The following is a 14,970-nucleotide window of genomic DNA, read 5'->3' on the forward strand; positions in this document are numbered from 1 at the left end:
ATTTTGAAGTAAAAAGAACTAAAAAACAAGAACCTATGAATTGGTGTATGATTATGCTATGTATAAAATAATAAATTGATTAATAATATAATCATTTCTCCACAATAAAACAAAAATTCTAAATTGTAATGCAAGCTTTTGTGAATACTGTAAAATAAAAAACAAATGTATTGATTTGGAGATCATAAATATAGGCTATAGTATAAACTATATCAGCAGAATCTTTATTTTAGGTGTGAATATTTATGATTTGTACCCACACTAACATAAATAAAAATATATATTAAGAATATTCTAAAAAGATATTCAGCACTAAACATACTGAAAAGGCTAAACCGATTTGAATAAAATTTGGCACTCAATTATATTTGTAGATTAGAACTCTGATACTGTACAATAAAAAGAATGAGTTATTGTGACAGTAAATAAATTTCAAGTATGAAAAGCTGCTGCAGACACTTTTAACAATTATATTACCAATATATAAATCGATTCCTTGTATTAGCCTTTTTGGAGTCTCTGTACCAATAACCACCTGCTTTTTGAGGAAGTTTAATATCTTGGAGTGTACTATGTGTTCCACCTGAAAAAGAATAAGATTTGTGATGAAAACTGAACTAGATGAAGCAAACAATAAATATAGCTTAACAATAATTCAAAAACCAACCTGTATTTAATACAACTTCCTTCCATTTTTCTGGAATATTATGGTTTGGGGTGATTTCTTTAAAAGTAACCGGTATGGCTTCAATGAATTCCATGCTTTGGAAGTCAATTTACGATTGCAAAAGCCTACGATAAATATTATTTTACTCAGATATTATAGATAGCACACCAAAAACTTTTAAATAAATATTCGGACAAACTGAAAACCTAACAACTCAAACATAAATTTCAAGTTTCATAAAATGACAAGTGACATGAAACCGGCGGCGCGCACATTGACGTCTCGTTTTTTTTTTTAACTCAACTCATACGCCATAGAGTTGTACAGTTGCATGGATTCCTCATTCGCCGTCTAACGACGTAAGTATTATCAGACTGAACTGTCTGTTTTTATCTGAGATTTCTTGTTAAATTCTTGTCCTCTTTCGCCGGGTACAAATTTAGAACTTTTTTTAAAATTAAATTAAATCTATGGATGTTTCCTATTTGAAAACTTATGCGTCAAGTTCTATTTGTCTGTGGCGAAAAGTCTGAAAGTATTTAAAAAAAATTGTCTGTGTTATTTAATGACAGCGTCATTTAACGTTTTCATTAGCTTTGGTTTTTGATTTAGTTTTTCGGTTTGTGTGAATTTTACTTCGTATTGTGTTATCTTATGAATTCATGAATAACAATAAATTGTTCAAGAGGTTCTAATAGTTCATAAATATGATAAATTTAAACCGAAGTTCATATTTATAGGTTTGTACATAGTCATCGATTTTTATTTTTCTTGCAAGCAAAGTATGTTTTTATTACTTAAACTGAAATGATTTCCTTTAAATACGTATAAATAAATGTAGATATTTAAATTATCTTTAAATTATAAATCGTAATTGTTGTATTAAATGTCAAACCTTTTACGTAAGTGTTTATTATGAATTTAATTTAATTTCTTTGTCTTGCAAGAAAAATAAATTCCTGCAATTTAAATGGTAATTAAAATTGTCAATTTGGTTGAAACTTTGACCATTTTCAGATTTTTACTTATGTTCTGTTTGTTTTTGTGACCTACATGACCTGTTACAGTATATTCTTAAATGTTTTTACCATCAAGCAGACAGAAACTGCTAGGTTGGTGCATTTAGTTCCTTTCACAGTATTATTTCATTTATTTAATATATATTTTGTATTTCATATCAGCAAGATAACACATCTTGCTGAATTCAAATACTACATGACTGCTGCAGAGGAAGGATTTTTTTTGCAATAATTATGAGGCCATCAATGTCAGACTTAAGTTGCCTTAATGACAATGTTTAAAATATATATGTATAAAGATAAAACATCAACATATTAGAAAGAGAACACAAATTAGATTTTCTTCTGTAATAAATATTATCTATGGACGTTTTTAAGAGTGCAAATAACAAAAACAATCACGAATAACAGAAATGATGGAACAGACTTCACACACTAAATAACTTGTTACTTAGCAACAACTAGAACTAATAAAAATAACTAGTTACCGACTATAGCTATGTATTCCCTTCTATATTTTAATATTAGCAAAACAAACTGAGAAATACAAATAATTGTGTCCTTATTTAAATCAAAGTTTGAACTTTAGAAACACTAATAAAATAAAATATTCTATGGAAATTGGAAAAGTTTGTATTCATATATACTTAGTAATAAAAATTTGCTCAATTAAGAGACTCCATATAATTTTAAGGTTCATTGAAAATAACTTGCTATTACAAATTCATTTTCTATAATTGTTTAAGTATGTGTTTTAATAAACTTTAAAAATTCGAAAAAAAATAATAAAAGGGGTTTGAAAATTTTTTAATGAAGTCTGCTAACAAGTTAAACTAATGCCCTCTTTTAATCAAGTCTATATTATTTTTCAAAAATATAAGATTTTTGAGGTAAGTTTTCGACTTTCCTTTCATGGAGACCAAGTTCAATCCCAGAGGCACCACTGACTTTTTGGAGTGAAGTGTTTTTAATTCGAGCAATTCAAATATCACCTGCTAGATTGGTGAAGGAAAACATTGCATCAAAACCAGTACGCCCAAGAGTTCTCCATAATGTTTTCAAAGTTGTGTGAAGTCCACCAATCTGCACTTGACCAGCGTGTTAAGCACAGCCTAAACCTGTGACCTGTATTAGGCCAGTGATGTGTTCATGATGATGATGATAAAGGTTGACCTAGACTTCAAAAATGAAAAATACTTTAAGAGCTTGTTTCAATATAGCTGCCAGTATTTTGATATCTGCTATATCAATTAATTTGGAAATCTGACTGTCTTAAGCAATTTATTCTTACTTAAAAAAATTGGTTGACCAGTAGGTAAGTCAGGAATGAAAACTGAGCTCAGGTTTCCAAATTAAATGATATAGCAGATATAAAAATGTTACTAGCGGCTGTATTGACTCAACCTCTTAAAGTATTATTCTTTTTTCAAATCAAGATGAACATTTATCATCATCAACCCATGGCGTACTACTAAAAAAATCATACCATTTTATTTTTTAAATTTTATTCCAACAGCGCGGTGGCGGGTTGTGAGCAGGGCGCAGGCGGGGCGAGCTCGGGCGGCGGGCGGCCCGCTGACACCATTCGCCGTGTCAAGGTGAAGATGTCATCCGTGTCCGCGCAGGGCGTCGTGGAGCGTGCCTCAGCCGAGCTGTCACGCCGCATCACGGGGCTGGGCCTGCGCGGTCGCAAGCGCTCGCCCGGCGTGGTGGAACGCGTCGCCAATGCGCTCTGCGGGCCCGCCGCCGCTGCCACTGCACCGCGAATACCGCGCCGGCGCCGGCCCTCCCCCCGGCCGCTCGTGTGGAGCCAGTTCATACTAGAAGACAGATTCCTCGAAAAGTTTTTTCTATATTTCAATGCAAATGAAAGGAAATCGCTGGCACAAGTATGTACAAAATGGCGTGACATCCTCTACTCCACGCCCCGGTGGTGGTCCGGTTTAGTCGCTGTACTGGATTGCCGTGACATGCGAACAGAGTCTGGCTGCTGTATGCAGAGGTTTTACAATTCTGTAGTGAGAAGAGGAATACGCGGCATCATATTAATATCGGCCACCGATGATGATATAAATGAGTTTATAAAACAGTTTCCTGTTTCGGCACATCACTTACACGCTATTGGTTTAAAAGGGTGCACAATTACAGACCGAGGATTAGAGGCTATATTGGATCACTTGCAGGTTGATATAATTATTATTGTTTACGATTACTCATTATCAGAACTATTTTCACTGTTGAGAACAACATTAAACTATACATTCTTTTTAGGTTCTATTTGAGCTAGAACTAACTGGCTGCAATGAAATAACGGAAGCTGGTTTGTGGGCATGTCTAACTCCTCGTATTGTCTCACTTACGCTTACTGACTGCATTAACATTGCTGATGAGGCTGTAAGTTATTTTTTTATATATATAGTAAAATTGGTCGTATTTAAAGGAAAAGGATCTAACGAATATTGTAGTCAGTCAATATTGAGTCATTTATGGCCTATGGATCGTTTACGTACGTAGATTTAGGGCCTTACAAATAAACGACACACACTGCGTAACTAGTCCAATGTTTAGCTAAACATTGGACTAGTTACGCAGTCTTTTTTACGCTCTAAAATTTAAAAGGTGCTGTCAGCTAATGAGAGATAAAACACTGCATATCTATTGCGACGTTATGCCACATTTGTTAAGCCTTTATTATCTTAAAACGTTAATTATGAGGACTTTTTCATTTACTTTTTTTGTTGATGGTTTTCTACGGCAAATATTGGTTCATCCAACTTGTTTACTTGGTTTAATATATTATTTTAAAAAATCCTAAGTAATTGTTTCTTTTGTGTATTTTGTTTTCGACATTTTCGAAAATAAAATACACAAATGTACACAAATAACGTTTGTATTCCTGAGTGTGCATATTTATTGTCTTGGCACAGTATGTAAAAAGAAATCGGCAATTTTTAATATTATCTTTATAAAGAATTAGTAATATATAAGCACAAAACAATACTAATAAATTTGAATCTTAATTATTTATTTTTATCGTCTTTTATGATATTCAGTAACCGTAAACTAAAAAGTTGATATAATTAAGAAAATAACTCATCATGTTGGTTGGACCACTTCGTTTAAATGCGTCCAATTGATTTTAATTTGGTAACATGAAGCTGTTTATTATGTTTGCGATGTAAAATTAATAGCTTTATCAAAACTGCAGGTGGGAGCGGTGGCGCAACTATTGCCATCATTATACGAGTTCTCGTTGCAAGCGTACCATGTGACGGATGCGGCACTTGGCTATTTTTCACCAAAACAAAGTGCATCACTTAGTATATTGAGGCTACATAGTTGCTGGGAATTAACTAACCATGGTGTTGTCAATATCGGTAAAGACTAATCTCATACATTATCACTTGCATGCTTAAACATTCATAGATCATAGTTTTCAATACTTGAGTACATTAAAAAAGTGCCTAGTGGGTAAGGCGGCTTTTAGTCTGACTTCAATCCCCGTCACGCACCGCTAACTTTTCGGAGTTATGTAAGAACGCACGTAACTCCGAAAAGTTTGCTTTAAGAGAAATTAAATATCACTTTCTTTAACGGTGAAAGAAGACATCGTAAGAGGACTCTATAATGTTATTTATGGGCTTGTGAAGTCTATCAATCCCACGTTGTGAACTACGGCCTAAACCCTTCTCATTCTGAGACCCGTATCGCCGGTTTGGGTTGATTATGATGGACGTTATTCTTCAAATTCTATCTTGAACAAAAATCCATCTAGTTATTTAAAAAAAAACAGAGAAGGCTTTTTATCTATCCATCTCTCTCTTACTAATTGGAATTCCGCATGCACTTGGTGCATTTCACCGTGACTATAATACTTGCCAAAGGTTTTATATCAGCATCATTTTTGGACGCCAACGCTCAAAGCTAATTGATCAAAGTATATTTGGTATTACTACAAGTTAGCTCTTGACTGAAATTTCATATGGTGGTAAGTTATGACGCAGTCTAAGGTAGTAGCGGGCTGACCTTTGAAGGATGTAACAGTTATATTAAACCCCTTGTACGGGAGCTCGGGTGATACGCCCGACGTTAACAATAAGAAGATCTTCTTACCTCTGAGCTGTTGCTGTGTGCTCGGGGTTCGAAGACCAACCGTTCATCTTTGGAAGTTATATATATATGCCTCATTTGTTGAAAGTTCTATAGCGCGATGCAGGATCTTGTGGCGCCATCTAGTTCAGTTACGTGGAGGCCGCAACTCCCCCAGTCTTTGTCCCCTAGACTAAATGCCACGCTCATTGCTATTTTAGCTTTTCAACTTATAGGATTCTTGCGTTCTATATTATTTTATTTTCAAATCGTAAGTTAACTGTTGTTTTCCTGGGATGAAAATGAGCCTATGTTACTATTCGTGTTTTCAACTAAAATAATTATATGCCAAAAATAAATTCGATTGGTTGGTTGGTACACAAACACACACACTTTCGCATTTATAATATTACTAAGGAAGAATAAATGGATATCAGTGTTAATAATTGAAGTATAATGTATTGCAGTACACTCGCTGCCGAACTTGACAGTGCTGTCGCTCAGCGGGTGCAGCAAGGTCACGGATGAGGGCGTGGAGCTGTTGGCTGAGAACTTGCCTCGCCTTCGCAGCCTCGACTTGAGCTGGTGTCCTCGCGTCACAGACAACGCGCTAGAATATATTGCCTGCGACCTCAACCAACTTGAGGAGCTCACGCTTGATCGGTCAGTACCATAGAGTAAAATAATAATCATTTATTCAGGCTTGACAATTTTTGGTTACGGAGATTTAAATGCCCTACCCTCTGCGTTAGGAAAACCTGTGTTGCAGAGGGTAGTTAACCAAAGATTAACTCAGCGCTTAAAAAAATGTTTACAAACAAAGAGCTTTTAAAATAAAAAATTAAAAATGTATGTAAAGAATTTTTATTCCACTACACGTTAGCTTTTGTCTGCAATGTCACCTGGTGGTGAGTGATGATGCGGTCTAACGTGGTAGCTTGCTAACCTATTAGAGAGATGGCAGTTATATTTAACCCATACCTCTAATTGGTTTCTAAGCGACATCGTACCGGGACGCTGAATCCGTTAAGGTCAAAGTCACAGTCAAATATTGCTTTATTCAATAGGCACATAGATGGCACTTTTGATGCGTGCATTACACAGAAAATGTGTAACTACGTAGTAGTAACACATCCCCCCCTTTTTTTCTTTAGTTAATTGTAATAGCTTTACAATTTGTGCAAGCGGAACTAAATTTTTTTCAAAAATCATCTAGATGACATTCCAAATCCAATGACACCTCGATCATAATTTTCGGAGACTGCTGAAAAAAGTTGGTCCAAAAAGCACTTGTTGACTAGACTATATAGTATATAACTGTTTCCAAAAGCTTAAGAACAAACATATTTATCAAAATACCGCCATTAGTTTGAAGCTTAATCGTTATCAATCGGCATATCTTTGACGGCCGAGTGGCGCAGTGGGCAGCGAACCTGCTTTCTGAGTCCGAGGTCGTGGGTTCGACTCCCACAACTGGAAAATGTTTGTGTAATGAACATGAATGTTTTTCAGTGTCTGGGTGTTTATGTCTATTATAAGTACTTATGTGTATTATATTCATAAAAAAATAGCTTCATATCATCAGCTATCTTAGTACCCATAACACAAGCTACGATTTCTTTGGGCTAGATGACGATGTGTGGATTGTGGTAGTATATTTATTTATTATTATAACAGTCCACTGCTGGACTAAGAGTCACTACCAACGTAAGGGTCCATAATCACCAAACTGGGTAGTAGACTGTAGTTGTAGCACAGAGTAGGCTACTGCCCGTTCCTCGTTATATGCCCGTACCTCGTACGACAACTGTATATTTATCTGCTGTCATCATAAGTCATTATTTACAGGTGTGTACACATAACCGACATAGGCGTGGGCTACATCAGCACAATGCAGTCTCTGGTGGCCTTATTCCTACGCTGGTGCTCGCAGGTCCGCGACTTTGGCGTTCAGCATCTGTGCGGAATGAGGTCGTTGCAGCTACTGTCTTTAGCAGGTAAATTGTTAAGAATGCTAACTATGCGCAAAAGATTATGAACTACCGTAGTTCAAAGGTGGCCAGATTCGGTTTGATATTAAGACGGGGCGAAATCCCTTTTATTTCAGTACCCAACTATCGATCTGAAAATCCTCGTATAACTTTTCTTTTAGAAATTAAACTCAGTTATTATTCTCCACAAACATTCATAATGAATAAATATTTTGTATTTTCTTTATTTTAAATAAATAAATATACCACGACAATACACATATCGCCATCTAGCAACAAAGTAAGTGTAGCTTGCGGTATGACGTAAAAATATTTTTATGCATAATATACGTTATTAATCTGTATATTAACAGATTAACTACACCCAGATACTAAAAACCTTTCTGTTCAACACACATTTTCTCACAGAGCAGGCTCTCTGCAAGCCCACAGCGCCAATCGGCCGTCAAACAGTGTAAGCGTGTGAATAATAATTTAAAAAAAACTTTCATAAGATTCGTGATGTGTAATCTATGCTCATAATAAAACTGCAGTGTTTTTGTTGTTTTGAACCCGATAATCTCTGAACCTTTGTTTCTATTTTGATGTGATTACCCGATTCTTGAAGAAGATTATAGGCTTTTAAAATCACGCTCTTCACTCATAAGATCCGAGCAAAAAAAGTAATAGCGCAGGCGAGTCATATGTTTCGGTTAATCAGGGTATACTGAATAGATATCGTGTGAACATTTGTAACTATAGGTAATTAATAAAAATTTGTAAACGAGTGAAGCGCTAGTATTTTTCAAAAAGGGTATAGCCCTTCTGATCGACTCTTTGCTTTTATTTTATTTATTATCCTTAAGTAACGATTTGTCGTTGATGTTTGAAGCTGATTCTGCTTTTATATTCTGCTCTGATCAATGTTCTTACAACGGAATTGGCTTCATTGTATTTTTATTTTAGTAATGTTTGACCGACTAAGCAGATAGCGTACCTGATTGTATCTGGAAAACCGTCGCCTAGAAACTAAGCAACATTTCGCAGGGCATGCAAGGAAACACGCCTTTCAGACCGGAACACGACACTGTTGCTTGGGGTCAGAGCATCCCTGGATGAGCTCTGTCTCAAAAAGCACAACTACTCATGTCACGCTCCTAATTAAGATGATTATTTAAGGTTGTCCATTGTTGACGTCCGGAGGGCTGTCGAGTCTCATCCAACTACGGCAGCTTCGGGAGCTGGAACTCACGAACTGCCCTGGCGCCTCCCCGGAGCTCTTCGATTATCTGCACGAGCACTTACCGCGTTGCCTCATCATAGAATAAGGTACTGCGTACACCGGTACACCACACCTATACATATTGAACATGGCAGGTGAATATTTGAAAATATCACGTTGCAACGAGCTGCACTTCAAAGTCAAAACATTATTTATTCGAATAGACCTAAAAGACACACAGAAACTACATAGAAAGGGCAAAATTCAAAATTCATTTGTTTCTAGTAAGCTTAGTTTATAAGCACATATGACAAACGTTAAGCCAGTCTCTACCATCGGTTCGGAAGGCAGATTGTACAGAGAAGAAACTCAGGTTTCTCTTATTCAATGTAATTTTACAGTTTAAATATCTATAGAATTTTTCTATCTCGTCTTTATGAGAGCGGAGCTGCCTTCAAGCTGTCTTGTTGTTAAGAAATTCATCAATTGTATGTGTGTGTGCTTTTGATGATTACATAAAAAAATATATGCAATCAACTTTCGATCAACATTGATCGTCCAATTTGTATGGATGATCAAATATCCATGTTATAATAACCGATATTTTCTTGATAATAATGGAATAATAATATTTTGTACTACATACTATAGATGTCAGCCCACTGCTTCGAGTGGCAAGTGTACAAGAGAGTTAGTTGATATTAAATAGAGTGGCTTCGCGCCATTTGACTTGTGGAAAGTTAAGAGTACCTTATCAAAAGTAGGCTTGAATGTCTAGGTTCATAAAGTCACAAATTGTGCATCAACGTACTTGTCTGCCATATTCTGTGTGTATATGTGTGAAAAGTCCATAATATGATAGGGTCTCCAAAATTACTTCTTCATTATTTATCTTACAAAATATCTATTATATATAACAAAACGTGCAATTATATAAAGTGTATAAGTACTGTCATGTAAATAGTACAGTCACGGGCTGCCTTCTAATATTTGTGATAAAAATAAAATATTCAAGTGAATCTGTCTTCAATATTAGTTTATATATTATATACAATGTTTTATATTTATTTCCTTAAAAGTGGATTTCTAATCGGCAGGTAATCGGCAAGATGTTAAATATGATAGATTTCATATGCATCAACTGTCAAAACCTCAAAGGTATTCCGTATCCATTATTTGGCGGACGAAAAATCAGCTGTGATAGAAATATTCAATAAATATAAAGATTTGTATAAATTAACCTCCTGGGGATTTACTATATATAAACTTTAACGCTTTAGAAAATAATGAAAGAAATTAATAACGTTAAGCGTTACCGATTAATACAGATCGTCAACTTGCTAGAGCCCCTGATTGTACAATTTGTCACGAAGAGGGTACGGTGATGCCCCATGAAATTACTGTCATTAATCGTCATTATCACAAGGAGATATTTGGAGACGCCTATTTTAAATTACAAACCAAAACGTACAATTTGTATAAATATTAAAATACAATAGAGCAGTTTGTAAATACATAGTATATGTTGAGCAGAGTCAATTTATATAATGTTTGCGCATTTCCCAGCTGCAATATTATTACAATATTATATTATACTCTTTACCGAAGCCTGAAAAGTTGCATTTCAATAAAACCTACCTATAAATTTAGGCATATATACAGTACCTTATAGATAAATCAAATCCAATATTAGCATTTAACTGTCATAATTATAATTTTCTTCTAACCCCACGTAGATGTTATTTATTATATAAATGTGATTATTATGTAAAACAAGTTTTAAATAATGAGTGTTGCTGTACAATTAGAATTAGTTTACAATTAGAACTTTCCACTATAGTAGAATATGTCTTATGGTTGTGTCCTATTTATTTATTTCTTTAGATTCCATATTTTACAAGCTTTTTTTAAATATTTGTGAATGTGTTATACTTTTAATGTTCCAACACCGTTTAGAAGTTGTTGTAGTGAATCTCACATTTGAGTTATCATTCTTTAATAATAATTGCTCAAATTTTTATGTGAAATTTTATTGAATAATGAATGTAAATAATATTTCCTTACACAGATATCTAGCAATTCAAAATAATGTACTCTCCTCATCTAATTTAGAATGGTTTAAAAGATTTGAAAGGAAACAAATCGTTCATGTTGATGATTTCAAAGATATATATTAATAATCAATGAAGTCATAATAGTATATTAAATTATACCTATTTATTAAATTATTTTCTATGTTATGTTAATAATAGTTGTGTGTTTTGGGACCTTAATAACAATTAAAAATACCATAGTCACTTTATAGTATTATCGTAAGGAGGTAAGATATAAACTTCATGTTACTGGCTCCAATTCCTGATTTTTAATGCATTTCCCGCTATTATTTTATATTTTATTAATTTACTGCTATATTTTATTCACTAAAACTCTTACAGTTTAGTTTTTACAAATGGTGTTTCTAAGAATGTGTGCTTGGATTGTTTTATCTTAATTCAGTGCAAAAATCTAAATAAGCTAACTAGTCAAATCTGAGTATCGATCAATTTGCGTAAAACTTAAGCTTGTACACAATTTAATATAGAAGCTGCATAATTAATGAAAATGTAATCCTATTGAACTGGCTTTAATATACTATACTACATAAAAGTTTACATAGATAGACAATTTGCTTTATACTATATTTTACAGCTATTGTATGATATAATTTATCAAGAATTATTCTAGTCAATGTTTCGATACATTTTTTATTGTCAATTTCGGTTTTTTTTAGTACCGTTTCATATTAACTTAATTGAAGGTAGATTCGTAATAATAATTATTCTATGAAAAAAATATATTAAAATTCATTCGTAGTTAATTAAAATTGTCTGCAGTAAGGCTGGCCGTACGATGACTATTATCATCTGAGATAGCTAGACCATTCTTACCGAGAGCAGAACTTTCGTTTGTGAGCATTGGTTGTGCTAGCCTTTGAAACTCAAGCCCATTTGATCAGACAGCACTATTTTGAGTCCGCAAAATCGAATTTCTATAGTTGTGTTCGAGAACCAATGTTGAAGAATTCTTGCAACTCGTTAGTTTGCGAAACGTATGCTTACGGTGAGTGCCATCCTTAAGACCAATATGTGAAATGGCAGGCTTAGAGCTAAATCTATAGTAATCAATATTCAGTCAACCTTAGATGAAGCTTCATCTTTAGTTTTATTTAGTAGCATCATTATTAAAATTCATATGCAAATCGCTTCAATGCGACCTATCTATATATTAGAACAACTAGAGTTATTATAAATATGGTTTATTTTGGCCATTTTCCTTGGTACTAACTTCAATTTACTTTTATATCTATAATCGTCACGTACAGCAAATAAATGTTTTCTCTAAAATAATTTAATAAGTTACATTTATTATTACTATATACCGTCCGTAAATTGTCTGGATGCGTGTGAGTGTGATTGAATTAATGTATAGATATTCAAATATTGGTGTAACCAAGTTCCATTATCTTTATGTATACTCACTCATCAAAAGAAATATTACTTTTGGACCTAGGCTGATCTGACCCTTACCTACCCTTGTGAAGGTAAATGTGTTACCGCAACGAAAACAATTTTTGGTTCATTAATTGTTATTTTTCAGCATTTCAACTAGAATTTCTAGGGCACACAGTTTCTCTAATCATAATGGACTCCACAGATTATAGGACTCAACTATTCGGTTACCTGCTGTATTTCTCTTAATCAATCCCTGCTGCATCAGTAAAGTTATAAGTGCAAAGTTCACCAGGTGGGCTTCATGGTGAGAGACAGATAAGGGGATTTATTATTTCGAAATGGCTTCGGCGGGACAACTCAGCTAGTTACCTACCACTGGCGAGGTAGTACCTCTGAGCGATTATGAATTCCGATACCTTGTCGTGTAGAAACCGATTGCCATGGCAGGGGTATGGTTCAAGATAATAGGCACATAAATTACTTGATCAATGATCTGCTAGATGCATCTGATGATGCAGTCCCATACAAAACGTAGCAGAAACGGATATTATTTTCTACTGATGTAAACAAAAGTTTTTTTTTTAAATATAGTTATATATATTTAAAATTATAGCAGTTATTTAATAGATTTTAGATGTTAATGTAAATGAAATATAGATTTCAACTATTCACCTAGTCCCTTACATGATATGAAAGCACATCATTATTATCATTATGGAACTAATTAATGCCCTGATAATAATGGGCACAGCCCTGTTCCAGGAAAAAGCTATTTAGATCTTAGCCCACCACGTCGTCGCCATGCGAGTTGGCGGGCTATATTAAAGAACATATGAACAGCAATAATGAAGTTTTGTAACTTCTATCATTATACTATGTGATTTATAAACCAAGAGACTTAGACAGCAATTTATCTTAAATTATAGATGTGCCTATGGAAGTACCTAAACAAAGGGCTACAAACTGAAACAATTAATGTAAACAAACTTTCACATTATTGGATAAGAATCTTCCATTTATCTCGCAGTCAGATAAAGTCGGTTTGTTCACATTAATAATGTGTTTCTATTTGCCAGTTTAGAATCCTATCTCAAATAGATACTCTAAATATAAGCGTCTTACTCGAAATAATTATTCTAAAAGTTGTTCTGCGTTTAGATTCTTTAAAAGTATTACTTTCTTAATGGAGATTTCTTAGTAAACTGATATAGTCGCTTAACACCTGTATAGAAACGTACAGTATGGTCATCGTATTTTAACCGACTAATTAGTTGGTTAAAATAGGACACAAGGTAATCACAAGGCGCTGCACTTTAAGATAATACTGTTTTAAGCGATGGTAGAAAGCCCCATGCACTTTTTATAATATCTTTATACAACTTTGTATCGGCGATAATACTAATTATGTAGTACAGACTACAGCAGAGCTAGCACAGGCAGGAGACAAAAATGTTATCCCCGAAATTTTATCCACCTGCTAAAGCAAAGGAACATGGAATAGGAGAAGGTTATCCCCTATATTACACATATATAAATAATCTTTGCCTGTTATTTAAAACTTTTGGTTGAAGAGGGCACTACTGTTTTCCGCATTATCTATGTATAATTTGCCCCAATTTATTGACCTCTCGCTCGCACATCTCCCATTTCACCTGGCAGCTCAGCGGTTTGAACCGCGTAAACGTCCATTATTGGAGTCTTGTTTTCTGCGACGCACAGTCGAGTCGTGCTTGAAGGAGTACCTACGTACTTGCTATATACCTTCTTATATTTTATTGTAACTTTGTACTTTCGACTCTTTACAAAACACGACGTCCACTTGTGCGCCAATGCTCTGAGAATTCAAAAAGCTGTGGGAGAAGTTCTATCCTTTTCCCGCGGAGATAATTGTCTCGTGCTGGGGGCTTCCATCGTTTATAATAATCGTATTTTAAAAACAGACATTTTCATGACATACTTTGACGTGCCCAAAATAAAGTCTATAATTTTAAAACAAGAGCGTCATCAATATTAAAATAGTATAACTTTGATGGAAGTAGTCCCCAAACAGTCGTGTTTAAGTTGCAGAATATTGCAGTAGGTATATTAATACATAAAGTGCTGCAGAAAATGTAAATTAGTGTATTATTGTAATAATAGATATAACGTTGTTGAAAAGATGTGACTTATCCATACTTTAATCTGAATGGTTGTAATGAAAATAATAAAGCAATATAAAATTTTACAGGTTATTTTAATTATAATTTCGTGATTATCGAATTATGATTTGCATACAATGTTTTATTAATTATCAATTAATTGACCGCATAAGCCTTTCATAAAGGTAGGTATCTCACCGCATTGGTGTGCGTTTTAGATACTCGTAATTATATTTTTATAAATATACAAGGATAATATAAAATGTATATAATTGATTACGCTTCTATTAACTTTTATCTCAACTTTGTAAAAAATAATGTTCCTTTTTAAAATATGTGTACCGTACCTATTATTTCAATTTTGTAAATTAAGA

General features: G+C 34.0%; 2 protein-coding genes across 3 annotated transcripts in view; one reads left to right on the forward strand and one right to left on the reverse strand.

Annotated features, from left to right (window-relative positions):
- Window positions 1–925, reverse strand: part of LOC120630603 (nuclear pore complex protein Nup160 homolog) — a 31,748-nt gene extending 30,823 nt beyond the window's left edge. Inside the window, exons 1-2 of the mRNA XM_039899868.1 lie at window positions 668–925; window positions 478–583 (exon numbers count right to left, since the gene is read on the reverse strand). Of these exons, the coding sequence (XP_039755802.1) occupies window positions 478–583; window positions 668–761 (200 nt within the window). The 5' untranslated portion in view covers window positions 762–925. The remainder of the gene's footprint in view (window positions 1–477; window positions 584–667) is intronic.
- A 349-nt stretch (window positions 926–1,274) lies between these two features.
- Window positions 1,275–14,682, forward strand: LOC120630332 (F-box/LRR-repeat protein 16). 2 transcript variants are annotated; one of them, XM_039899530.1, is made up of 8 exons: window positions 1,275–1,407; window positions 3,203–3,869; window positions 3,958–4,080; window positions 4,895–5,063; window positions 6,243–6,438; window positions 7,624–7,772; window positions 8,925–9,074; window positions 10,065–14,682. In XM_039899530.1, the coding sequence occupies exons 2-7, from the start codon at window positions 3,291–3,293 to the stop codon at window positions 9,071–9,073; spliced, it is 1,365 nt and encodes a 454-aa protein (XP_039755464.1). In that variant the 5' UTR covers window positions 1,275–1,407; window positions 3,203–3,290; the 3' UTR covers window position 9,074; window positions 10,065–14,682. The 2 variants fall into 2 exon arrangements, with proteins under 2 accessions (XP_039755464.1, XP_039755463.1); XM_039899529.1 differs by having other exon boundaries at window positions 8,925–14,682.
- Window positions 14,683–14,970: the final 288 nt, after the last annotated feature.

This window comes from Pararge aegeria, chromosome 16 (genome assembly GCF_905163445.1).
Source record: "Pararge aegeria chromosome 16, ilParAegt1.1, whole genome shotgun sequence".
NCBI classification, from domain to species: Eukaryota; Metazoa; Arthropoda; class Insecta; order Lepidoptera; family Nymphalidae; genus Pararge; species Pararge aegeria.

Coding starts and splice junctions, on each gene's coding strand:
- LOC120630332 (XM_039899529.1), top strand. CDS start 3,291: ATGTCATCCGTGTCCGCGCAGGGCGTCGTGGAGCGTGCCTCAGCCGAG. Junction 5,064..6,242: donor CCATGGTGTTGTCAATATCG/GTAAAGACTAAT, acceptor AATGTATTGCAG/TACACTCGCTGCCGAACTTG. Junction 7,773..8,924: donor GCAGCTACTGTCTTTAGCAG/GTAAATTGTTAA, acceptor TGATTATTTAAG/GTTGTCCATTGTTGACGTCC.